Genomic DNA, 25,692 nt, shown 5'->3' on the forward strand with positions numbered 1-25,692 from the left:
AAGGAGGTGCTGAAATGCGATGTGTGTACAGAATCCCCAGGGCAGAGCGCGCTGGTGAATGCCTTGAATGAAAAACCATCCTCCAAGACACCACCGTAAGAGTTATTTTTATCATCTAACCACCACCTCGTTTTGTGTGCCTTGTTTTTTTCTTTTCTGGTTCATCGCTGTCCTTTGTAGCCTTTCATTATCCCTCGCACCCCCCCACCTAAATTAAATCCTCTGCCTTTTCTGAATCTCACTTCAAAGCCCATTTGGAGCGTCCCTCCAGCCCTCAGGAGTGTCTGCTGGGGCTCAGGCCTCGACAAGGTGATTGTTGGGAAGAGAGGAAGTGGGAGCTAGCAGCCTGGGCTGGGGCCAGATTTTGGAAGATTATTTGGAAGACACGGGTGCTTGGACTTGATTCTGTAGTTAGTGATTGCTTTTAATTGTGGGTACAGAATCGGGGCAAGGGCAGTGCTGGGAGATGATTTAAACAAATTAGGAGTTTTCTTTTTTCTTACCTGCAGGAAACTGAAGTCAACAGTTGCTAACATTTGCTCAGCAGCTCAAAAGATGTGAGGGCCAGGGCTCTTGTTACTCCCATAGCCTCTCCCTCTTGAGAGCCTCCTGGTTACAAGGCAGACACTGTACCCTGAACATCACGTCCATGTTCAAGGCAGGAAGAAAGGAAGTTGGGAGGAGGAAGCCCACCTGGGTCTGCTTCTCCTCTAAGGCACATTCCTACACACCCCAGCAACAACTTCAGTTTCCTGCTCTTTGGCCAGAACTGTACCTTGTGGCCAATCAGACCGCCGTTAGAAAAGAAGCTTTGGGTAACCAGCCAGGATCCCTATGCAAACTGGCAGTATGAATTTCCAAGCGGGGAAATGTTGCCTCAAGCACCCCTCCCCCCCTCCTTTTTTTCCTACTATAAAGCACAGTTTTTGCCTGGCCTTTCATGAGATGATCAGTATTTAGAACCTTTGGAAATATACATTCTAAAAATCACGTAAGAGAATGAAGTCAAATGCAGAGCAGTGTGGGGCAGCCATGGAGTGTAGGAAAAGTCAGAGAAAGAAATGTGTTGGCAGTAGAAATAGCAAGAAGAGATTTCTTGAGAAAGAGACTTGAGCTGGCCTGTGAAAAATGGTCTGAATGCTGTTCAGTGCTGTAATGCTGGACACACGACAGTATGCATTTGTCCAAACCCAAACCGATACTAGGAGTGAAGGCTAATGTGAACTGTGGGCTTTGGCTGATAATGTGTCAATGTAGGTTCATTGATTGAAACAAATGTACTACTCAGTGCAGGATGTTGAGAGTGGGAGGGAGTATGCATCCGGTATTGTCACTACTGTGCCTCATGTGTGGAGGCAGGATACAGGGAATTCTTTGTATTTTCTGCTCAAATGTGTTGTAAAATTAAAACTCTTAAAAATACAGTTTATTTTTTAAGGCACCGTCCTGCCTATTGGTGGGAATGTAAATTGGTGTAGCCACCATAGAAAACAGTATGAAGGTTCCTTAAACTAAAAATAAGAGTTTCCAGGAGTTCCCGTCGTGGCGCAGTGGTTAACGAATCCGACTGGGAACCATGAGGTTGCGGGTTCGGTCCCTGCCCTTGCTCAGTGGGTTAACGATCCGGCGTTGCTGTGAGCTGTGGTGTAGGTTGCAGACGCGGCTCAGATCCTGCGTTGCTGTGGCTCTGGCGTAGGCCGGTGGCTACAGCTCCGATTCAACCCCTAGCCTGGGAACCTCCATATGCCGCGGGAGTGGCCCAAGAAATAGCAACAACAACAACAAAAAGACAAAAAAAAAAAAAAAAAAAAAAGTTTCCAAATGATCCAGCAATCCCCCACTGGAGCATATTTGGAGGAAACTCTAATTTGAAAAGATACATGCACCCCAATGTGCATGACTGAGCTATTCACAGTAGCCAAGGCATGGAAGCAACCTAAATGTCCATAGACAGATGAATGGATAAAGATGTGATGCACACATGTAATGGAATATTACTCTGCCATGAAAAAGAATGAAAAATGACATTCGCAGCAACATGAATGGGCCTGGAATTATATTAAATGAAGTCAGAGAAACACATATATTATGTCACTTATGTGTGGAATGTAAAATAAAGATACAGAAGTTCCCTTGTGGCTCAGCAGGTTAAGGATCCCACATTGTCACTACTGTTCTGGTTATAGCTGTGGCATGAGTTCTGTTACTAGCCCGGTGACATTTACAAGCTTCAGGTGCAGCCAAAAAATAATAAACTAATACAAATGAACTTATTTACATAACGGAAATAGACTCACAGCCATAGAAAACAAACTTATGGTTACCAAAGGGGATAGATGACAGGAGTGGGAGAGAGAAACTAGGAGTTTGAAATGAATGTATCTATTTTATGTGTAGTAGTGTGTATAAACTACATAGACCTATTGTACAGCACAAGAAACTGTATTCAATATCTTATGGTTTAGAGTGGAAAAGAATCTGAAAAAGAAAATATGTACAACTGAATCCCTTTGCTGTACACTTGAAACTAACACAGCATTGTAAATTAACTGTATTTAGTGGGAGGGAGGGAAGAGGATATCTTTAAAAAAAAAAAAAAAAAAGTTTTGATTAGATTTAAGTAGTTGGAGAGATGGTGAGGCTGGTGTTCCAGTAAGAGAACAACAACTAACAAGGTCGCAGGTGTCGAATGAGACAGCAGGGGAGACGGGGTTGGCCCATCATCTTAAACAACCTTTAAGTTAAATGTTCAATAGTTACCTGAAATGAATTGGAATGAACTTTTCATTTTAACCATTCATTCCTATAGAGGTTTTCAGTGTTTACCTTAAATGATTTAAATGTAAGTATTACTATTTTCTGCAGAGGAGGAATGATTAGTGATTATTATTCTGCAACTATATGTATGTGTTTACTTCACAGATTACACTCATTCAGTCGACAAAATACTCCAAGGATTAAAATTACTTTCACATTTATTTGCAAAACTGATATTTAAAACTGAGTCCCCTTTTTATTTGGGACTTTTTCTAAGAACCATACATTTACTACCTGGATAATTTTATTTTGCATTTAAGTACAAAATCTTTTCTATTTTGTGGCCCAAAGTAATCACTTTGTAAAACACTGACATTAACCATTTTAGTTTTTTTTTGGGGGGGGGCAGGGGATGGGGGCCTGCTTCCACAGCATGTGGAAGTTCCCAGGCCAGGGATTGAACCTGAGCCACTACAGTGGCAACGCTGGATCCTTAACCTGCTGTGACCCAAGAGCACTCCCTTTTAGTTTTCTTCAAAGTACGTTGTAATCCTGTTTCAAAGTAGAAGCAGCTTCTTTCAGTTGGTTATTTTAATTAAGTAGAGTGTAATACTGTTGAGTTCTAATTATTTTTCTTTCCCGTTATTTAAATAGCTGCTTTTAATTACACATTGAATTTAATTGAATTGGCTCTGATTTGATAATTAGAAATTTAGACAGCTGTTGAGATGTAGACAATTAACTACAATCTGTAATTTACTATTTCTCAGTGTGACTGGAAAACTTAATATGGTTAGTGTTTTCTCCCCTTTTCTGTACTTTGTCCTGTACTTACTTTGCTTAGTCATAACACTGTTCATATTATGGGGCAGAGATCATTTGTGTAGCAGCTTGCATTGTGACTGGTGATAAATCACCAGGAAAGTACGTCACCTATGGGGATGAAAAGACTTGCTTTTTTTTTTTTTTAAATTTATTTTTTTTTATTAATTAGGATTTATTACAGGGATCCAGGGGTAGTTCAATATCTGTAAATCAATCAACATGATACATCATATTAACAAAGTGAAGGATAAAAATCATATGAATATCTCAACAGATGAGAAAAGACTTGGCTTTTTAATCTGGTTTGTATTAATACAGGTGGAAAATACAGCATTTTCTATTTATAGTGTTGCCATCTGGCTGGAGAAAGGATTTTGTTTTTTGTTTGTTTTTTAAATAATAGCCTTTGGGGCTGAATTTTAAGTGTGTAATGTTTACTCCTATCAGCCAAGTGTGTCAGAAAGACTCTGGAACCCAAATCAAGAAGCTGCTTTTGGGGGTAAACAAGACAGCTGAAGAAGTGATTCCCACCTGTCCCCACAAAATACATGGAACGGGTGCTTTTCTGAAACGCTTTTCTTCATTTCAGCAAAGATGGATGTTTGTGTTTCTTTGTCCTTTTAACCAACATTATCTAAGCAAATCTAGTACGTTGCTTTAGAAAAAGATTGAGTTTTACAAATCTCTCAAGATGAAAAGCTTGTGTGTAGCCTTTCTGATGTTTCCAGCAGAGGCTGTAATGTTCTCATGCCCGCACCTGCCACCCCCATGCCATATAGGCAGTATTCTGTTGTATTTGGAGATTGACATTCCAACACCCCAGATACTGGCTAATTTGACTTTTGAGTCTTGCCTGGCATTTAGGATGATGAAAATCATCCTAGAATTGCATTAAATAGTTTTTCTTTCCTGACATGGCGTGGCTGTGACTGTGATCTGACAATTCTTTCGGTCACCTTTTCTCTACAGTCTTAGCAGCCATTAAAAAATGAGCAAGTGTATACTTTTTACTTATCATTAATACTTTTTCTTCCTGGGCCTTTGCCACAGTTTGTTTGGGGTACACCATCCACCCTCTCTTATTCTCTCATTTCCTTTTTCAGGCATTTATTCAATGTCACCTGTATGCCAGATAGTTGGCTAAACACTAAAGGTATGGAGATTGTAAAGACGAAGACACCGTCCCTGCCCCCAGGTTCCTCTGGTCTCATAGAAATTGTCATAGTTCTGCACGGAGCCAAGTATCCAAGACTAAATTAGCCTGTAGCTCCATTTACTTGGAGAACATCTGTGGGTCTTTAAGCTCAGAACATGATGGCTGTGATTAAACAGCTCTTTGGAGTAAACAAGTAACCATTCCTTATCCCTGAAAAACATCTCGGTAACTTGTTTGGATAGAATAATCATTTATAGTTATAGAAGTAATATTTCTGTCTTTCCTATTGTGTAATTGAGCAAACAAAAAATGGATTCTTATAGAAAAGGTTATGGTGTGTCACTATTTTTATCATCTTATGTGTAAATGATAGTTCAGTGCAACTGCCTCAGCTTCTTTCTGGAAGTCGATGGATTATAAACTACTAATAAACTCCAGCATGTGTCTGTTCCATTCTTCATGACTTCTTGTCAGTTTTTTTTTTTTTTTTTTTTTTTTTGTCTTTTGTCTTTCTTATGTTGTTGTTGTTGTTGTTGTTGCTATTTCTTGGGCCGCTCCCGAGGCCAGGGGTTGAATCGGAGCTGTAGCCACCGGCCTACGCCAGAGCCACAGCAACGCGGGATCCGAGCCGCGTCTGCAACCTACACCACAGCTCACGGCAACGCCGGATCGTTAACCCACTGAGCAAGGGCAGGGACCGAACCCGCAACCTCATGGTTCCTAGTCGGATTCGTTAACCACTGCGTCACGACGGGAACTCCTTCTTGTCAGTTTTGAAGATGTGGAGTGATGTTTCTGGTCAGTTCTGTTCCTGTACTTGACATAGCTATACCCAACATTGGATTGTATTTGTAAAATCAGTGTCTTTGCATTGGGTTTGTATTATTTCAGTATTAGATGAGTTTCTTTGTGTTTGGGGTAAATCTCGTTTTCCATCACTGTCAAAATTTTTTCTTCATGAAAAAACAAAATTATTTGACAGTGACTTTTAGTCACTGTTCATTGTTGCTGGATGAGCTCCCTTCAAATTTTGAAACCTCCATAGGGTCTTATAAGCCTCTAATGCAGTCTAGTGTAGCCACCAAGTCATGAGTTTTGTTCTGTCTGCAGTGTGTGAAATGCAAAGAAAAGTCTGACTTAATTGAATTGTTTCTGTCAACGGAATGAATAAGGAGAATGTAGTGTATGACTCAGATATACATTATTATCAAGTGGTCTCATTTAATTGCATTTGTTTTTGCAACAAGAAATGAGCAATAGAGTGTGGGATGAATGGTTCATGCTTCTTATTGCTGTGTCAGGTGAAATGTGGCCAGAGGTTGCACCGTACCACAAAGTGCAGAAGGGCAAATCAGACTCAGCACTGTTTTTTAGCATCTGTAGTTACATACGTAGCCATGGCATCATGCCTGTAAGTTTGCGTATTGAAGTGGCTGCTTCCCCATCCTGAAAGAGTAAAGATACTCAGCAGCGTCTACCTGCATTCAACATGACCTTCAAAAACACCCACCGGTTTCCCAGCAGGCACACTTCCTCCATTCCGTGTTTCTTTCTGCCCACTGCTCTTGCTCCCTAGAGTTCATGGCTGGGGTCCCATCTCCTGCAGGATGTGAAGCAGAGGAGACCCAGACCTGTTCCCACTAGGACGGCTGCACTGACCTGCCCCTTCCCTGCTCCCTGATGTTTCAGCTTCAGGCTTGGGTCCCCATAGTCATTTGTGTCACTTTTTTTCCCCTTAATGGTTAAATAATTGTCTCTTGGTACATGGTAAGGGTAAGTGGAAAACTCTGAGGAGTGAATAATTATGAAATTATGCAGAAAGCAGAATTCCTAAGGAGTCTGGCTGTAGGTCAATTTCCTTTTATTGTTTAAGATGATAACCTTTTAAAATACCTTTCCAGTGGGTTTGTTGGGCCTCACTTTGCATTTTTCCGGAGTGCACTGAAGCCCCAGTGGTTCACAGCTGGAAGTTCCCTGCAGCACCCTCCAGCCATCCCCATTACCTTCATCATAAAGTCCAAACCCTTGGAATCGGAGGAGGCATTGCCCTCGGCCTGTTTGTCTTATTTTCAACTGCCTGCCTTCCTAGTTCCCCTGTCTGACTGGACAGGGGAACTCTCAGTTTTTTGGCCTCTGCAGTTTTGCACATGCTGTGCCCCAGCCAGGAGTGTTCTCTGCTTCCCCACCTCCTGCCCGTCTCCCCCTGCCCCCCCCCCACTAATTATGCAGGTTCTCTCCATTCCTCAAAATCTTGATCCTGTGAGGTTTTCCACCACCACTCCTCCCAGAGCACCTTCTCCCAGTTGTTTTTGCAACAGTTCTCCGAGTCCTTCTAACACCACCTTGTTTATTGGGTTATCAATCATCTGTAGTGTGCTGATACTTGAAAACTGAATTGGTCTCTTTTAATTGCATGTGTTTGCATATTGTCTCCTCCAAAGGATGATGAGCCTCTTGCACGTAGGTGCCATGTCCTCGGATACTCTGTATTTATTCTTAGTGTGTTCTTAGTGCGCGGCACAGCGGCTGGCCCAGCCCGTGGGGGAGGCAGGAAATGTTGATTGAAAAAATTACATAACATTTCGGAGCCTGGGAATATGGTGGTTCCTCTGATAGTAACAAAGAGACTGACATCGGCGGTTGGCTGCTTTTGTGAGGACAGCTAGTTCAGCTTTTGACATAGTTTCAAGTGATACATACATGAAGTCTCCCTAGAGGCGGGGGGACTGTTTATAAATGCAGACTTGAAAGTGAGTTCAAAACTGTGCTTTAGGCCTTAATAGGAGAGAAATTTTCTGAAGAGAAACTGGGGGGGGGGAGTTCAAAGTTCCCCAGAATTAGGGACCCGGAAAAGGAAAAAGTCGTAGAAAAGCTGCGTTATTCACTTAATATCATGGTCAGTACAGAGCACAAGGTGTCCCCTGCAGGAGGGTGTTGACTTGAACAAATGCAAGTGGGAAGAAAACGGAAGCAAAATGGAAAATTAAACCTAGGTTTGCCTAATGCAGACTTTGTGAGCTTCGATCATTTTTCCAAAACTTCACTTTAAATGAGGAATTTCAACTGAAAAAGCTCTCCATTATTTGGAATAATCATAAAAGTCATTAGTTATGAGATGGCATTATGTCCTCATTTAATGCAACTTTCATAAATAGTATTGGATAAAACATTTAAGGGCTGTGACTTAAAAGTTACAGTATTCCTGGCAGCTATATTAAAATCAATTTTAACTGTCAGGTTAAGGAGCAGAAAGATCTCATAAAGTAGAAAATTTTAGGTGAAACACTCTGAATTACCCAAGAGTTAGCCTGTAATCTTTATTGTATATGATTTTGAACCAGTCACATTCTTAAGTTACCATAACAGTATTCTGTGGCCAGATTTTCAAATAAGCTATTTGTGATTCAGGTTCTGTGATTGATTCATTAAGAAGACTCAGCATATAGTCATACTTGCGGCCAAGATTTATCGTAGCAAAAAGACATGAAGCTAAATCAGGCCTTTCTAAAGGCACAGCACGCACAGGCCTGCCACGTTAACTCTTCTGCACAGGTAGATTGAAATGATGAGATTGAGACACGAAGTTGCAAGATTCACCGATTTGTTACTACAAAAATGGCAGTTGTGTGCAGTTCAACCTCTAGTTCTGTCTTCTGGTTTATTCTCCTAAGGCTGTGTGTGTAGCCCCGGGGGCTGTTTTCTACAAAGTCCTACCCATACAGAGCTGGGGGTCGAAGCCTCAAGGTGTACTATTTCCCAGCCCACATGCCATATTTTATTTAAAATAGTGACAGAAAAACATTATTTTTAGTAGATGTCAAGACCACCTATCATTCAGTGAGTTTAAACTCAGCATGGTCCCTGAGATTGTAGCCATAAATATCCTCCAAGAGTAAGCCTTTTTACTAAATTAAGCATTTGTTGGACCAGTTACCTCGATGGTTGAGAGGAGATGCTTCAGTCAGACCATACAGCCAAAAATAGAAACAGAGCAGTGAGAACGCCATGAAGCTGAGGGGAGGGTTTTGCAAAGAATGCAATAAATCTTAGAGGATGTGCGTTATAGAGATACATTTGTGGCACTTCCTGAGGCTGCAGGATTTTTACTCAAAAGTTCCAAGTGTCCGCTGCCTCCCTGTTCTGTTGCAGAGTGATTTAGAGACAGTCCCAGACCACAAGGGTGCTTCTCTCCATCCATCCTCTTGTCTTTCACACTCTCACATGTGACACTAATGGAATAAAGCTTTCAAGCCAGCAGGAAGATCAATAAAAATTTTATAAGGCTAGCAAAGACTGACTGAGCATCATAGTATATGGCTCAATTTTCTTTAAAAAAAAAAAAATGAAGGAAAAGAGATTGAAATAAATAATCCTGGAATGTTACCTGAGTCGTTTTAAAAATAGTATTATTTTAATGGTAAATTTAAAAGTAGTACATGTGATCCTAACCTGCTAGTTACCTAGAATTTCCAGATTTTTAAATGTTGAAAATCTTAAATGAGTAAATTGCTATTTTCATTGTGTTCTCGAACAGTAAAGCACACTGCACTTTGTTTAAAAAAAAAAAAAGCCTCAGAAGATTTTATTTTCGTGTTATTATAATTGAAGGGGTTTTATTTTGTTTTGTTTTCTTTTTAGGGCTGCACCCGCAGCATGTGGAGGTTCCCAGGCTAGGGGTCTAATCAGAGCTGTAGCCACCAGCCTACGCCAGAGCCACAGCAACGCAGGATCTGAGCCATGTCTGCGACCTACACCACAGCTCATGGCAACGCCGGATCCTTAATCCACTGAGTGAGGCCAGGGATTGAACCCAAAACCTCATGGTTCTTAGTCGGATTCATTAACCACTGAACCACGATGGCAACTCTGGGGTTTTTTTAGTTGGTTGGTTTTTTAAGGCTCATACTTAATGTGATGATAACTTGGAAGGTATTAAATTTCAGAAAATTGTTATCTCTCCAAGCCCCAGAGAAACAGATGATTTTCCCAAGCCAGGTTGTATCCTGAAAACCCTGCCAATAAGTCCTACCTACCTGAGGCCCCCAGAGATGGGATTGTAGCTGAGCTGAAAACCCCTGAAAGCAGCAGCAGAGCTAGACTCTGCTCCCCAGGACCAATGTCACCAAGTTGATACAGGTCTGCTTTTCCTGTTAGCACTGAGCAAGCACAGCCCAGAGGAACTAGAAACCCCGTTTCCCACCTTTGTGTAGGAATAAGGGGAGGACGGGAAATACCTTCCACCATTTCTCTAGCCTTGCAGTGGACCCAGCAGTCTCAGTTTATTTTCACGACCTGCAGGTGTTCCTTCGCTCCAGAAGGGGAAATTAAGACCGTAAGCGTGAGTGACGGGCTGAGGATTCACAGCTCACAAGCGGCAGAGCCAGGTCAGCTGACTCCAAAGCACACACCGCCTCCTGCACAACCGCAGACACAGAGCTCCACACTGTAGAGTGCCGTTAAGTGTGGGAGGCCCAGGACCTCCAAGAAGAGTGTAAAAGTTGAGAGAAGGAGGGCTGAATATTTGCCAAACACCTTCTATGTGCCAACCTGTATCATGGATTTACATACACCTTTTCGGCTAATCCTCCCGGTAACCCTGTGAGTTTGGCAGTTTCGCCCCCATATTATCTATGCAGAGACATCAAGAAGCTTTCAGAAGGTCACTCAGCTAGTAAGTAGGACTCACAGTTTAACCCCAGTCTGTCTGAATCTGTCTTCCCTCCTGCCATGATAGTGTTAACCAGAGGTTTTTGGAGAAATGAGGACCCTTACAGGCGTGGAAGGAAATGATTGCTATAAAAGCAAAAATATGGCCTGAAAACTTTAGACAAAGTTTCAATCTAATGGTTAAAAATTAACAGCACATGATCTTGGGCTAAACCACCTGACCACTTTTAGAATTCCCTTTATTTTACTAAACTTAACCCATTAGTTTTATATGAACAGAATGAATTTTAAGATGGGTTTTTAAATTTGTCTTGTTATGAATAGGACTCAGAAGGTCTGCTGTGGTAGAAATGAATTCCTGAGATCCAGATAATAAAGCAGGGCAGACAGATGTTCAGCTCGAGTGGATTTAATAAAAGTTCAAAATAGAGATCAACTGGCATGCAAGTAACCAGACCTCCAGCTTAATTGAAATTTATTTTTTACATTTGCGTTTTAAGACAAAGCAAATTACAGTAGGGAAAAAAAAGGAACGCTTTTATCACAGATTCATCAGGGATTATTGGGAAAAGTCACTTGCACTGAACATGTGTTTTTAATCTCCTCCACCGTCTGCTGTAGCGTAATATTCAGCTAGGATTGATGTCTGTTTTCTGGACCCGGGGGCATGGCAGATAGTCACTGGAGACAGATTAAATTATGTCAAACATAACAAGGCAAGAAAAAAATGAATAGACTTGAAATATATTCTAAACAAGTGGTCCTAATTATCTTTCAGTTAACTAAAAAGAGAAGACCCCTTAAACAGCTTACTAATGAAGGCTTTACATGCTGTGTGCTGGGGGTGACTATATAATAAAAAAAGTGTATAAAGTATTGCAAATCTGTGTGATACTTTCTGGTTACCTTTCGTAAGTATTAACTTCTTTATGAGCAGTTTTAGGAAGACTTCCTTGCAGGATACATGGATAGTTGTTCTATCCATAGTAAGCACCAGCGGTTCCAGTTGTCAATTTTGGGTTTTTAAGGGCTGCCTCTAAAGTTGTGAGCAATAGGCCAATACTAACTAGTGTGAACTTTACCCGCCACGTGGTAAATAACTGGCAACTTGTTTGTGGCAAGTGAGATGAGAGCATGTGTTGGAGCAGTCAGTGTTTATGTTTGACCCTGTTATTTAAAGCCAACAAACTGTTTGAAACTGGGCAATTAAAAATAGTGATAAGATCCTTTCTAGTATTTAGTCTCTGGTTTTCTATGCTAGCTAATACTACATGTAATTGAGAGAGAGCTGTACAAATTTGGTATATTCTTCATTCAGAGGACAAAGATAAATCGGAGTTCCCATCGTGACTCAGTGGTTAATGAATCAGACTAAGAACCATGAGGTTGCAAGTTCGATTCCTGGTCCTTGTTCAGTGAGTTAAGGATCTGGCATTGCCATGAGCTGTGGTGTAGGTTGCAGATGTAGCTCGGATCCCGTGTTGCTGTGGCTCTGGCGAGGGCCGGCAGCTACAGCTCTGATTCGACCCCTAGCCTGGGAACCTCCATATGCCACGGGTGTGGCCCTAGAAAAATACAAAAAAAAAAAAAAAAAAACGAAAGAGGACAAAGATAAATCTAGTAAATTTAGTGACTTTTTTTTTTAGGACATCTTATGTACCATTTTTAAATTTAGCGTTCCTGAAGCATAATTACTATCACACCTTTTAGGCTGGAAAACCTTGAACAAATGAGTCTTACTTTCTAGTTATTATCTGTTTCCCTCAGCCTGTTAGAGGAGATAATATGTGCTATGTCAGGGGATAAGAGCTCCTCAGAGCAGGGAGTGGTGGGGATGAAATTCTCAGTAGGTTGAGAGGACTCTAATGTCACATTTGAGCAGAGAGCCAGTGGAAGTGAAGGGGAGACCTGTGTTGACATCTGGGAGAAGAACATTTCAGGTACAGGCCAAGCTCTGAGGTGGACTAAGTAAGATCTGAGCAGAGTAATTAAGAGGGAAAGGGGTACAAGGTGAAGGCCTAACCATATAGTACCTTGCATGCCATGGACAGACCATGAATGTTACCCTTTTAAATTTCTTAATCTTTTAGTCCTGGTACTACTACTACAATTTACAGGGCAATATACCTGATGTAGTACAAAGAAAAAGCTACAACAGATGAAAGACCTCAGGAGTGTACATCTAATTGACACTGCATTCTGTTCATCAATAGCTGCACTTTTTGCAAACTGTGGCTTTGACTGCCTTGAACAAGAGGGGTTTCCTGTTTAAACTGCATAACTTTTCTAACTATAGATCATTGTTCCTTCCGTGGCAGATTTTTACAGTTCCTCCAATGCATTTAGGCTGACTGATAGAAAGTCAGCTTTTTCCTGACAACACCTGATGCTCTCTCCTGCTGAGAACTCGAGCCCTTTTCTGCTGAGTGTTTAGAACCTTTTGCTACTATATCCACCACTTCCACCACCAGATCCATAACCACCACTATAGGGACTGCCCGAGGTTATTGAATTTTACTGAGTGGGATGGCAGCTCTTAGAGAACTTGGAGCTGAGGGAGTTCCCATCATGGTGCAGCAGAAACTAATCCGACTAGGAACCATGAGGTTGCGGGTTCGATCCCTGGCCTCGCTCAGTGGGGTAAGGATCTAGCGTTGCCATGAGCTGTGGCGTAGGTCACAGAGGTGACTCAGATCCCACATGGCTGTGGCTGTGGCGTAGGCCGGCAGCTACAGCTCTGATTCAACCCCTATCCTGGGAACCTCCATGTGCCGTGGGTGTGGCCCTAAAAAGATAAAAAGACAAAAAAAAAAAAAGAAAAACTTGGAGCAGGGAATGGGGAATGACGTGCCTTATGATTTAATGGGATCACTCTGGCTGCTGAGATTTGCCTGAAGAGGATCAGTGGTTGAATCAGGTAGACTGGTTAAGAGGAGTTCCCACTGTGGTGCCATGGGTTAAGAATAGGACGGCAGCAGCTCACGTCACTGAAGAAGTGCGGGTTCAGTCACCAGCCTGGTGCAGTGGGCTAAAGGATTTGGCGTTGCTGCAGCTGCAGCATAGATTGCAGCTGCGGCTTGGATTCAGTCCCTGGTCCAGGAACTTCCACATGCTATGGGTGAGGCCATTTAAAAAAAAAGAAAAAAAAAGATACTGCAGCCACACAGGGAAAAGACGACCAGAAAGGCACTGGTAGAGAGGATGTTTCGTAAGGTAGAGCTGGAACAACTAACTAGTGGATCAGATTTTGGGAGGAGAGAGGTCGAAAATGACTCCGAGGCTCTGGGTGTCTTCTGCTTGAGACTGGCATTACCTGAGACTGTGGGTGGAACAGGTTTTAAGGCAAAGGGTAGGACGCAGGGGCAATCAGGGTTTGGTTTTTTACATGATATCTGAGAAGTAGCAAGTATGTTTTAAATAATCTTTTGAAAATAACATTAAATGAAGTGATACATGGAGTTCCTGTCATGGCACAGCGGTTCGATCCCTGGCCTCGCTCAGTGGGTTGCTGTGAGCTGTGGTGTAGGTTGCAGACACAGCTCGGATCTGATGTGGCTGTGGCTGTGGTGTAGGTCAGCAGCCATAGCTCTGATTTGACCCCTAGCCTGGAAACCTCCATGTGCTGTGGGTGTGGCCCTAAAAAAAACAAAAAACAAACAAAAAAACCAAAAAAAAACCAACTTACCTGGTCCTGGAGAACCCTATACTTTTTAGAACCAGAGAATTGACTGATATTTCTGCTCTTTATTCCTTTCCCAGAATACATTTCACTTAGTCTCTTGAATAGTCTTTGTTATTGAATATTTGCTAAAGGCTTTTCCAAAATCCTAGTAAATTATATCCCCTCATTTCCTTTCAGTGACCTTCTGCATTATATTCTTGGAATTTTTTGGTTCCTAATGTAGAATTTTCTAAGAACAAAGATCAGAGACTCTTAAGTTCCAACCATACTTCCTCATGGTTGCTTTATGTATGAACTGACAGCTGAGAACTGCTGGCCTGTTCATGGACCCTGAAGACACCACTGCTGTAGGACTGGTCACTTGAGCTGAGGCCATTGTTTCTGGGGTCTCCTTCCCACTGAATAGTATGCTCCTTAAGGGCAGGGATTGAACTTAATATTGGTGTTTCCTGAATCTTGCCTAATACTTGATACAAGGGCTAACAATGAATGTTGACTGAATAAATTTTAAGAAACTAAGTATGTCTTTTCTCTTTGTCTCATTTGTATAGCGCCTGATGGCAACAAAGTGCAAGATAAGAAAATCGCTCCCTCCAACCGGTCCTCCTCTGCTATTTCAGGACAAAATAGCAACCACTCAGGAAGTAAACCAGGTACTATGCATTGCCTTTGCTCTGGAAAAAGGAAGGTTATCCCAGAGGTCTTAGGCCTGCTGGAATTTCAGAGAGCTTCGTTTCAGCCCTGCCACCAAAACACACACTCTGTCTGACTCACGTGATTTAAAGTCAGAGAACCTCTTACATCTTGATTTTCTCTCTTTAAAATGGTGATTCAAAGTTCTGCCCTACTTACCTCTCAGAATCATTTTGACAGTCGATGAGGTGGTATATGTGGATGTGCTGTTTACTATCAAGCAGTGTATAAGAGGTAATTTTTCCATTCTGTCTGAAATGACAGATATGACACCATTTTTTGTACTCGTATGCCCAGCATTATTGCCTATCTCTTTTGTGACTTTTTCAAAAACCTCTTTAAGAAATCATTACACACAGCAGAGCTGGTATAAAATTATGTGTTTGTTCTCCTTCCCTGCAAGGATTGTACACCTACACAGTAATTTCATTTAATAGCCTGTGATTCATGGTCTGTTCCACTCAGTGATACAAAGAAGCAAACACGCTGTAAACACAGTACAAACAGTTGAATAGACAATGCAGCTCCTTCCAGGTATCCAACAGCCATTGCGTGGTCCTTGGAAGAGACCAATATACAATATGATGATGAGCAGTCAAATGAGAGTAAAGGCAAATTGAACATCCCATGAGGTTTCCTGGACAATTAGGGATTAAGATGGTGGAATAGAAGGACTGGAGCTCAACTTCTCTCCTAAAAACAAAAAAAATTTACAGCTAAATGCTGAACAGTCTTCAACCAAATGGACCAGAAACTTTCAAAAAGATATCCTACCCCAGAAGACAAAGAGGAGGCCACATCAAGAGGTAGGAGGGGCAAGTACACAGTATAAGCAACCCCATACCTCCCAGGTGGGAAGCCCCACAGACTGGAAAGTAACTGGTTCACAGAGACTCATCTACAGGAGTAAGAGTTTTGAGCCCCACATCGAACTCCCATGTGTGGGGATCTGGCACTGGAAGAAAGAGCCCCTGGAGCATCTGGCATTGAAGGCAGTGGGGCTTGTAAGCAGGAGCTCCACGGGACTGGGGGAAACGGAGACCCTATTCTTAAAAGGCACACACAGACTTTTCACCTGCACTGGGTCCCAGGGCAAAAGCAAAGTCTCCATAGGAATCTGGGTTGGACCTGACTGCACTTCTTGGAGGGCCTCCTGGAAAACAGGGGTGAATGTGGCTTGTTGTGGGGGAAGGACATTGGAAGCAAAGCTCTTGGGAATATTCATCAGCATGCCTTTCTCTGGAGGTGGCCATTTGGGCAAAATCTGGCCTCACCCATCATCCCTGAGAAGCTCCAGGCCAAACAACAATCCAGGTGGGATCACAGCCCCGCCCATCAGGAAACAGGCTGCCTAAAGAGCTCCCAGGCATACAGCTGCCTCTAATCTCACCCAGAGACAAAGCCCCACCCACCAGAGGGATAGAAATCAGCTCCACCTACCAGTGGGCAGGCATCAGTCCCTCCCATCAGAAAGCCTACAGCAGCCCCCATACCAACTTCAGCCACAAGGGGAGCAGACACCAGAAGTAAGAGAGGCTGCAACTCTATTATCTGTAAAAAGGTCACCACACCAAAAACCTATAAAAATGAAAAGACAGAGAACTATAACTCAGATGAGGGAGAAAGAAAAAAACCCAGAAAATCAGCTAAGTGATCAGGAGATTCTCAGCCTCCAGGAGAAAGACTTTAGACTATTGATACTGCAGATGATGCAAGACATTGGAAATAAACTGCAGGCAAAGATGGATAACTTACAGGAAACACTGACCAAAGAGATACAAGATATAAAACTTAAGAAGAGATGCAAAATACAATAACTGAAATAAAAAATTCAGTAGAAGCAGCTAACAGCAGAATACAGGAGGCAGAAGAACGAATAAGCAAGGTGGAAGACAGATTAGTGGAAATTACAGATGCAGAACAGAAAAGAGAAAAAAAAATTGAAAACAAATGAAGAGAGTCTCAGAGAGCTCTGGGACAACGTTAAATGCACCAACATCCGTATTATAGGGGTGCCAGAAGGAGAAAAGAGAGAGAAGACAGAAAAAATATTCCAAGAGATAATAGCCGAAAACTTCCCTCACATGGGAAAGGAACCAGTCACTCAAATCCAGGAAGTGCAACAAGTACCATATAAAATAAACCCAAGGAGGAATACACTGAGACACATACTCATCAAACTGACCAAAATTAAAGACGAAGAGAAAATATTGAAAGCAGCTAGGGAAAAGAAATAACATACAAGGAAACCCTGATAAGGTTATTGGCAGATTTTTTAGCAGAAGCTCTGCAGGCCAGAAGGGAGTGGCATGATATATTAAACGTGATGAAAGGAAAAAACCTCCAACCAAGATTACTTTACCCAGCAAGGCTCTCATTCAGATTTGAAGGAGAAATCAAAAGCTTCACAGATTAGCAGAAGCTGAGAGAATTCAGCAACGTGAAACCAGCTTTACAACAAATACTAAAGGAACTTCTCTAGGCAGAAAAGAAAAGGCCGCAACAGGAAACAAAAATACCACCAATGACCAGTAAAAGTATATTACAGTAAAGATACAAAATCATCCATGCACAATTATGCCACCAAAATCAGAAATCGTGAGAAGAGGTGGGTACAAAAGCAGGACACTGGAGATGAACTTGCAATTAAGAGACCAACAACTTTTGTTGGTTTTTTTTTTTTTGCCTTTTGCCTTTTTTAGGGCCGCTTCTGCGGCATGTGGAGGTTCCCAGGCTAGGGATCTAATTGGAGCTGTAGCTGCCAGCCTACGCCGGAGCCACAGCATCACGGGATCCAAGCCGCGTCTGCAAGCTACACCACAGCTCGCGGCAACGCCGGATCTTTAACCCACTGAGCAAGGGCAGGGACCGAACCCGCAACCTCATGGTTCCTAGTCAGATTCATTAACCACTGCGCCACGACAAGAACTCCAAGAGAACAACAACCTAAAACAATCTCATATATATATACATACATACCCTTATATCAAAACTTCAGAATAACTGCAAACCAAAAATCTATGATTGGTACACAAGTAAGAAAAATTAACTCAAATACAACACTAAAGATAGCCATGAGGTTTCTTGGAAGTCTACTTCATGCTGCATCCAAGGCCAAAGTCACTCGAGAACAGTGAATCAAAAATAAATAAATAAAAAAGGGTAGTGAATCAGTGAGAATAAAGATGGAAATAACTGTATCCAACCTCATAGAAAACATTCCCTATTGTACCTAGTTTTATGGGGCTTTTTTTTTCCCCCATGCAGTAAAAGTCTCAAACAGAACATATAAATCCAGCTTGCCATTTAGAAGAAGAATAACAAGTACTATTGCTAGTATTGCTTGAGTAACCATTAGTGACAAGTGATGTGTTGTTTCAGCTGAGTTTTAATTTGCAGCCTGAAATTTCCCCATTTAGTTTGCATTTTCACTCATTTATCTATCTATCCACCCAAAGCCCGACACCATCTAAATGTTTATTGAGTGGTTGTCCTATACCCGAGACTGTAAGAAATACTTTATGAGCAAATCAACAAGCTCCCTGTCCTCATCAAGCTTATTCTCATGGACTTTTGTCCCTTATACTCCACAGAGAATCCTTGTAGAAGTAGAAGCTCTTTAGCATGAAAATCCCATTTCTTTTACCATGAGTACTGAACAGAGTTAAATGGTTTGGAGTCTTTTTCCCATCAACCATCACTTCTAATTCCTGCCATTCTTTACTGTGCAATATATACTGTTATATCCCAATAACTTATTTATTCATCTGGTGTTAGCACTGTATAGGTTCTAGGGAAGTATTGTTAAGAGACATGATTCCTTCCCGCTAGCTGACAGTATGGTGGAGTAAATCAGTGTATGAATAGATCATTCTAACACAGCATTTCCAGCGTGAGAAGCGAGGTGCATGTGCGTAGAAAGCACAGAGGCTGGACAATTTTCTCCACTCCAATTGGCCATCTCTTTATAGAGCCATTTGATTTGTGTTGCCAGAGTCAAGTTCAACAAGGAGATAGTTCATTTCAGGTTGTGTCCTTTAAGTATCCTTGTGTCTGCCTTATTATATACACACATAAGCAAAGGTAAATAACAGACTCGTATTTTTTAAACCACCATGTCATTTTCCCAAGTATCTCTGAAAAGAGTATATAAGAGGCTCCATGTTGGAGTTAGTGGCTTAAGTAAAACCTTTTGATTTTATGGGAGACGAGTCATGGAAATGTCTATTGAAAGCAGTTTATTGATTTTCATACTCTAGCATGGAAAAAGCAAAGTACTTGCTCTATTTGGGATATTTTGAGTATTACCCTAACCAGATATGAGTTTCCCGACTGACTGAAAAAGGGCCCTTTTTAACCGGGTAAATTTTTTGTTTCCTTCCCTCCCTCCTTTACTTTCTGATACCTGAGCTCTAAAACATCTCAGGTTTAGAAAGCAGCTATTCACATTCACATTGGTAACATTTTAGGTTTAAAACACAGAATGGAAGGCCCTCGAGGTGCTCATCAGTATGGGCACACCCTGTCTGGTGTCATCCAGGAGGAACGGGTACTCTTAGCTCCGAATCGGAGAATCTAGTCCAAGAGAGACACTTTGTAAAGTTACAGATATGTTACTCACTTGTCAAAGGAGTGTGAGATGGTTCCTAAGAATTCCATCGGCTGCCTCAGAATGATTAAGTTTGACCTCATTAGAAGAGAAAATTGCCACTATTTTTTATAAGGTGCAGTGTATGTACCTAACAGAAAAAGAAACACACATTTATTAGAAATCCCTCTTGGAGTTCCTGCTGTGGCACAGTGGGTTAAGAATCCAACTGCAGCAGCTCGGGTTGCTGCAGAGGCATGGGTTCGATCTCTAGCCCAGCGCAAGTTGTTAAGGATCCAGAATTGCTGCTCACAACTACGGATGCGGCCACCAAACAAACACAAAACAAAACAAGACTCTTTTAATTCTTATCCCTCTGCCATCCCCCAACACAAGTCTTTAATTTAAAAAAAGCCACTGGAATTCACACCGTGGCGCAGTGGTTAATGAATCCGACTAGGAACCATGAGGTTGAGGGTTCTATCCCTGGCCTTGCTCAGAGGGTTAAGGATCCAGCATTGCCGTGAGCTGTGGTGTAGGTCGCAGACTTGGATCCCATGTGGTCGTGGCTGTGACGTAGGCCGGTGGCTACAGCTCTAATTAGGGGTCTACCTAGCCTGGGAACCTCCATATGCTGCGGGAAGCGGCCCTGGAAAAAGGCAAAAAGACCCCCCCCCCAAAAAAAAAAGCCTCTAAAACTGCATTCTACTTTATTATAAGTAAATTTCTCTCACAGAGGAAAGCGAGATGTGCAGTCTTCCAGCCTTTCTCTGATTGCTCTCTAATGCCATTCCGAGGACTCTGTAGGTGCCAAGCTGTGAAAAGAGGGGACAGGACTGAGTTGAAGATGTGATTTTAAGCCCTAGCCCTGACACCCAACTGCGCCACCTTCCTTAGTCACATATGTTTATTTCCCTCGGTTTTTCTCATTTGGAAAACAGGCGTAATGACTCTTGAATGACTAGATGCTTGGCCAACTCATAGGATTATTGTGAAGAAGAAAGTGATAAGATACACGAAAGTGCTTTGTAAAATGCCAGGCCCTAAGAGAAGTAATTTATTGTATAAACAGTAATTATTCAGCTGGAAGTCAAGGTCTAGTGAGTTCTTAAAAAACCTTTGTCCACGCGAGTTGCTTTTCTCGCTCTTCGAGGGTCCCTCTTTAGTTCCGGTTTTTGTGGGACAGTCCAGGTTTACACATGTCGCCACAGACAGGATGTTACCAGCTGGTGCTCTTGCTCTTAGCAGTGCCCTGGTCGGCCGGTTCTCCTGCCCTTCAGTCATCCCCAGTGGGAGTCTGGATGCGGTGTGCAGCTATAGAGTCACTTCCACCAAAACCCTGTTTCTCTTAAAAGTTTGCCTTCTGAGAATATGTAACTTAATTCTCTTCTAACAATGTTAGATCTACTGGGAAACAATGTGAAATGTTCATGATGTCAAAATATTTTCTATACCTTCATTTTATTCCTGGGAAAAGTGATGTGAGAGTAGAAATGAGAGACAAAGAATTGTAGAAAATTCACTATATACTTGGAACGATTCAATTGTATTTTTTCCTTTCTGAAAAACCTCTTTAATACTAATTTTTTTTCTTTCTATGGCTGCCCCTGAAGCATTTGGAAGTTCCCAGGGTCAGATCAGAGCTGCAGCTGCTGGCCTACGCCACAGCAGTGCAGGATCTGAGCTGCATCTGTGACCTCCACTGCAGCTTGCAGCAATGCCAGATCCTTAACCCACTGAATGAGGCCAGGGATCAAACCCACATCCTCAGGGAGACTGTCAGGTTCTTAATTGCTGAGCCACAGTGGGAACTCCTAAAGATAATTTTTATCAGTATCCCTTTTCTGGTTTCAGAAGAAAACCTTTTGAGACCAGAGAACATAATTTTCTATGTAAAAAAGATTTGAGGAGTTCTCTTGTGGTGCACTGGGTCAACGACCTGGCATTGTGTATATCACATACATATATATATGTGTGTGTGTGTGTGTGTTTGAGAAATCTCATGAATGATTAGTAAATCTGGGAAATAATTATCATAATGAGTATGAGTTAGTGAGGGGTTCTTATTATCAATTAAAAAAAAAAATACCTTAAAGCAAAGGAAAAGCATAAGGTATCATCGCCTGGTCCTGCCCATGATGCACATGGCCAGGTTGATGCAGCTCCTTATGGGCTTTATGCAGTTTTTATTTCCCTTAAATGTACCAATTCTACAACATGTAATAGGCATTTGGGATGCAAGGCCTTTAAATTTGTTGATGAAACACTATCCTGTTGTCTCTCAAGTATTATTCCAGTCAGTTTCTATTTTTAATATGAGATCTTCAAATTGTGGCGTCAATTTAGTAGCAAAGAAAAGAAACCTGATTGATATCTTCGGCACCATTATTATTTTGCTTTTCATTTTATAGAGTAACAGGCAGAGTGCAGCCCTCTGCTGGAGATCCCGAAGCGGTATCTCACTCAGTGCATAACCCAGAGTCCTTCCTCCAACCCCAGGCCCATCACTAATCTCACTCTGAGCCCATCACTAATCTCACTGCTCCAGTGGCTCAGATCTTCCTAGTATTCTCTCAGACATCTCAGCTACTCACCAGTTCAGGACCTTTTCTGCACCTGCTTTTCATCTCTTGGAATATTTGCACAGTAGCTCCCTGACTTCTGTCAGGTGTTTACACATGAAAGCTACCCTCACAGTTAGACTTCCCTCCTTGGCACCTGTCCAAACTGTCACACCTCCCCTTCCCGCCATTTCACAATCCCTTTTGTTGTCTCCTTAGCATTTATCACAATCTAACATCGTATATATTTTTCCTTTTTTCATTCTCTGTATTTTATGTATTTATCATGTCTGTCATATTTTCCATAAGCAAACCCCACTTGGGCATAGATTTCTGTGTTTTTTGTTAACCGCTCTCTCTTCAGCATGTAAAACACTGCCTGGTGCCTAGTAGATGTTTTCAGTGTGTTCAGTCGATGAATGAATTTCCTGAGATTTACCAAGTGTTAGTGGTAGGCATGGCACCAACTGTTACAAGCATTATTTTATTTAATCCTTGCAATGATGTAAGATAAGCTCTATTTTATCCTCATAGGTAAGACGTAAAAACCCAGGAAACCTGCATGACAGCTTGAGACTAAGTGGGCAAGGAACCCAGCCACGTGTACATAGTGAGTCAGTGACAGACAGGAAGTGATCTCACGCCTAACTCCAGAGCTGGGCTCTTCACTTCTAGCTGGCACCTCAGTATAAATTCACTTGGGAGTCGATCTGCTGTTAGGGAAAAGATTGTTTAAAGCATAAAAACAAGTTCAGTAGCTTAGGGTCACAAAACTTCATATATACTTTTCAATGAAAATAAAGGAAAGGCTATAGTTGATGTTTTTTACATAAATTGGTGGTGGGGCTGTCTGTCTTTTTTCTTTTTGTGCACTTGAGATATAAGTGACGTAGAACATCAATTAAACTGTATATTTAAGGTGCATAGTATAATAATTTATGTTGTGAAATGTTTACCACAGTTCTTTTAGTTAACATTCCATCATCTTATATAGATACCAAAAGAGAAAATAGGTTTTTCCCTTGTGATGAGAGAGAACTCTGGGATCTCACCTCTTATAAAATTTTCTTTTTTTTTTTTTTTTTTTTTTTGTCTTTTTAGGGCTGTAGCCACGGGGTATGGAGGTTCCCAGGCTAGAGATGGAATCAGAGCTGTAGCTATCAGCCTACACCACAGCCACAGCAACACCAGATTCAAGCCACGTCTCCAATCTACCCCACAGCTCACGGCCATGCTGGATCCTTACCCCATTGAGCAAGGCCAGGGATCGAACCTGCATCCTCAGGGATACTAGTCAAATTCGTTTCCACTGAGCCTTGACGGGAACTCCCGAAAATATTTTTAAATAGAAGAAAATACTTGAAAATTCTCAGGAAATTTCACTGTAAATATAAACATGTGTACTAATTGTAGTATATACTTAAGACATGGTAATATTTCATTCGTCAGATTTATTGGACAAAAAGATATTTATCAGAGTGTATCATTTCTTAGTCTGCTTCTCTTCTCATTTTTTTTTTTTTTTTTAATCTCTTTTTTAGACCCTCCACCTGTGCTGCGAGTTGATGACCGACAGCGGCTGGCCCGGGAGCGGCGTGAGGAGCGGGAGAAGCAGCTAGGTAACCCCAGCCCTCATTGGACCTTTCAGGGACCCCGTCATTGAAATGTTACCTGTTTTTTTTCCCCCTCTAGGATAATGGACACTTAGCATTGAGCAAATGGACATCACGCTAATAACCATGCTCTCTAGCAGGCTGTTAGGAGTTTTGCAGATGGGTTAGGAAACAGTTTAGTATGTGATTGAGATACACATAGAACTAAATTTTAGGCAAGAATAAAGTCTGGCCCAGGATTAGGGTCATTTTCATTTCTTGCACAATCAAGGCAGTTTAATGTGGCAGTGGTGGGAGTGTGTGTATGTGTATGACACAATGGCTCACCTTACCTTTCATTTAAAAAATACCAGGGGAAGAGGCAGATGGTTCTTTTATGTCAGCAGTTATGAGGCTGTGCACTGCTAGGGCACTCACTGCTTTCCGTGGTAAAATAATGCTGCTGTTGAATTTATAGACAGATGCTGCCAGTATGCTGCCAGGAAAAACACAAGACCTAGTGCTGAGGTGTCTGATTTTTCTTTTGTTACCTAAGGCTCTTGCAGAAGGCTAGCCACTGCAGTATTTGCCCCTTAATCACCTAGAGAGCCGGGTCATGGGACTAGCTTGCCAGGAAGCCAAGATTCAAGCACTCAGCAGTCCTTGTCTTCTAGAACACTGAGCAAGGATGTGGGTGCCAGCTCCTCCTTGACTTTGACGTCCATTTATGCAAAGTTGCTAAAAACAGGATACTCTCTTTATGTGCCTTGCAAAGATGAACTGTCTGGTCGGCATGTCTCAGTGTTTGCAGAGTATCTGCGTATTTTAAAACCAGGGCTGATTTAGGTTGTCACAGTCTTTCCAGTGGATGACCCAAAACTTTTCTAAAGTTCTCTTGCATTTTGTAAGAGTTCATGTTTTAGTTGGAGCACCCAGCCCCATATTTCCACCTCTGATTATTTGTATTGAAGAACCCAAATTTGTGAAATTCCCTGGAAGCTGGTTTTCAAAAGTCTGTTGACTATTTACATTCTTGAAACACAGGCCTCTTTCTCTCCCTTGCCGTCACGGTCACATGAGGTCATTTCTTTGGCTGCCAAGGTTTTTTTCAACACAAATTTCAATGACTTGTTGGAAGTAAACAGTAAGTTTTTCTGTGCTTAGAGGTTGTACCCAGGCTTGAAGTTCCTGCCTCTGGCAGGTCTCCCTCGGGCTGGCAGGTTTCTGGAGAGCAGGGCTGCCTGTGGCCGTGAGGGCTCCCTCTTTCCTTGCAATGCTGTGCGGTCTGGAGATCTTCCTTCTGTGAACTGTGCCCACTGCTCCCCAGTCAAGGTCGGTGTGACAAGTGGATTGAACTGAGAGAAAAAGGAGAGCTCCTAAAGCAGGAAGAGGCTCCAGATGAGCAGTGGGAAGCAGCAGGCTGCTGTTCTGAGGTGGCTGGTATTTACACTGCGGTTTTGGGTCCAAACAAGGATTAGCACTTGTGTCCACTCCCCTCTCCACCCCATCCCTGTCGGGTCAGGTTTCACACTATTAAATGCACTCCTAGTGTTGCAACGTGGATTCACATCCGCCTGAGTGAAAGTAGCTCCGCAAGGTCAGGAGACCACTCTTTTATGATTTAAATCACCTCATGAATCACCTTTTATACTTTAACTCCTACCTTTCCATTTGAGTTTCTTTGTCTTTCAAATCCAAGAAACATTGGGGAGGTTTTTTTGGTGGAAAGTATGAACATGCTGGTCACACAAAAATGATCTCCCATCTTATAAAGTTTATGTAGGTCTCAGCCTGCAAATTCTCCCTAGCTTCCTGTGTTGAGTAGTTGGATTTTTTCCTTAATATGTAGCCCATTGTTTTAATTCATATTGATGATGTAGCACATGGCTCTTTAATTTAGGTACTTCAAAACTCTACCTGCTGTTACTGTGTTTAAAAGAAGAACAGAGTTTGAGACCCAGCCCTCCAGGGGTAGTCTGGTGGGAGGAAAGGATTCAGATAAACACACTGCAGTTCTAACAGAGGGTGATATGGAAGGGGTGTGCCTGTGGGGCATTGAGCACCCAGAGAAGCACCTGACCCAGCCTGGGGGGGTGTGGGTGTCAGGTGTCACCTGAGCTTCCAGCTAGAGGACAAAGACAGTCATCCGGGAAGCTAGAAGAGGTAGGGAC

At 42.1% G+C, this 25,692-nt stretch overlaps 1 protein-coding gene and 1 long non-coding RNA gene across 51 annotated transcripts in view; both read left to right on the forward strand.

Annotated features, from left to right (window-relative positions):
- Window positions 1-25,692, forward strand: part of MAP7 (microtubule associated protein 7) — a 176,851-nt gene that overhangs the window by 96,784 nt on the left and 54,375 nt on the right. For all 50 annotated transcript variants that reach the window (XM_084955193.1, XM_084955201.1, XM_021072611.2 and 47 more), the window contains 2 exons: window positions 14,639-14,740; window positions 23,471-23,548. In XM_084955193.1, coding sequence (XP_084811319.1) covers window positions 14,639-14,740; window positions 23,471-23,548 — 180 coding nt within the window. The remainder of the gene's footprint in view (window positions 1-14,638; window positions 14,741-23,470; window positions 23,549-25,692) is intronic.
- Window positions 2,156-9,105, forward strand: LOC110256640 (uncharacterized). The gene is made up of 2 exons (XR_014803170.1): window positions 2,156-5,211; window positions 5,510-9,105. It is a non-coding gene; the product is annotated as an uncharacterized LOC110256640 (long non-coding RNA).

Source organism: Sus scrofa, chromosome 1 (assembly GCF_054392235.1).
Source record: "Sus scrofa isolate SSC_HxYL_T2T_F1_AM1 chromosome 1, Sscrofa_HxYL_maternal_Yorkshire_Landrace_v2.0, whole genome shotgun sequence".
In the NCBI taxonomy this organism is placed as follows: domain Eukaryota; kingdom Metazoa; phylum Chordata; class Mammalia; order Artiodactyla; family Suidae; genus Sus; species Sus scrofa.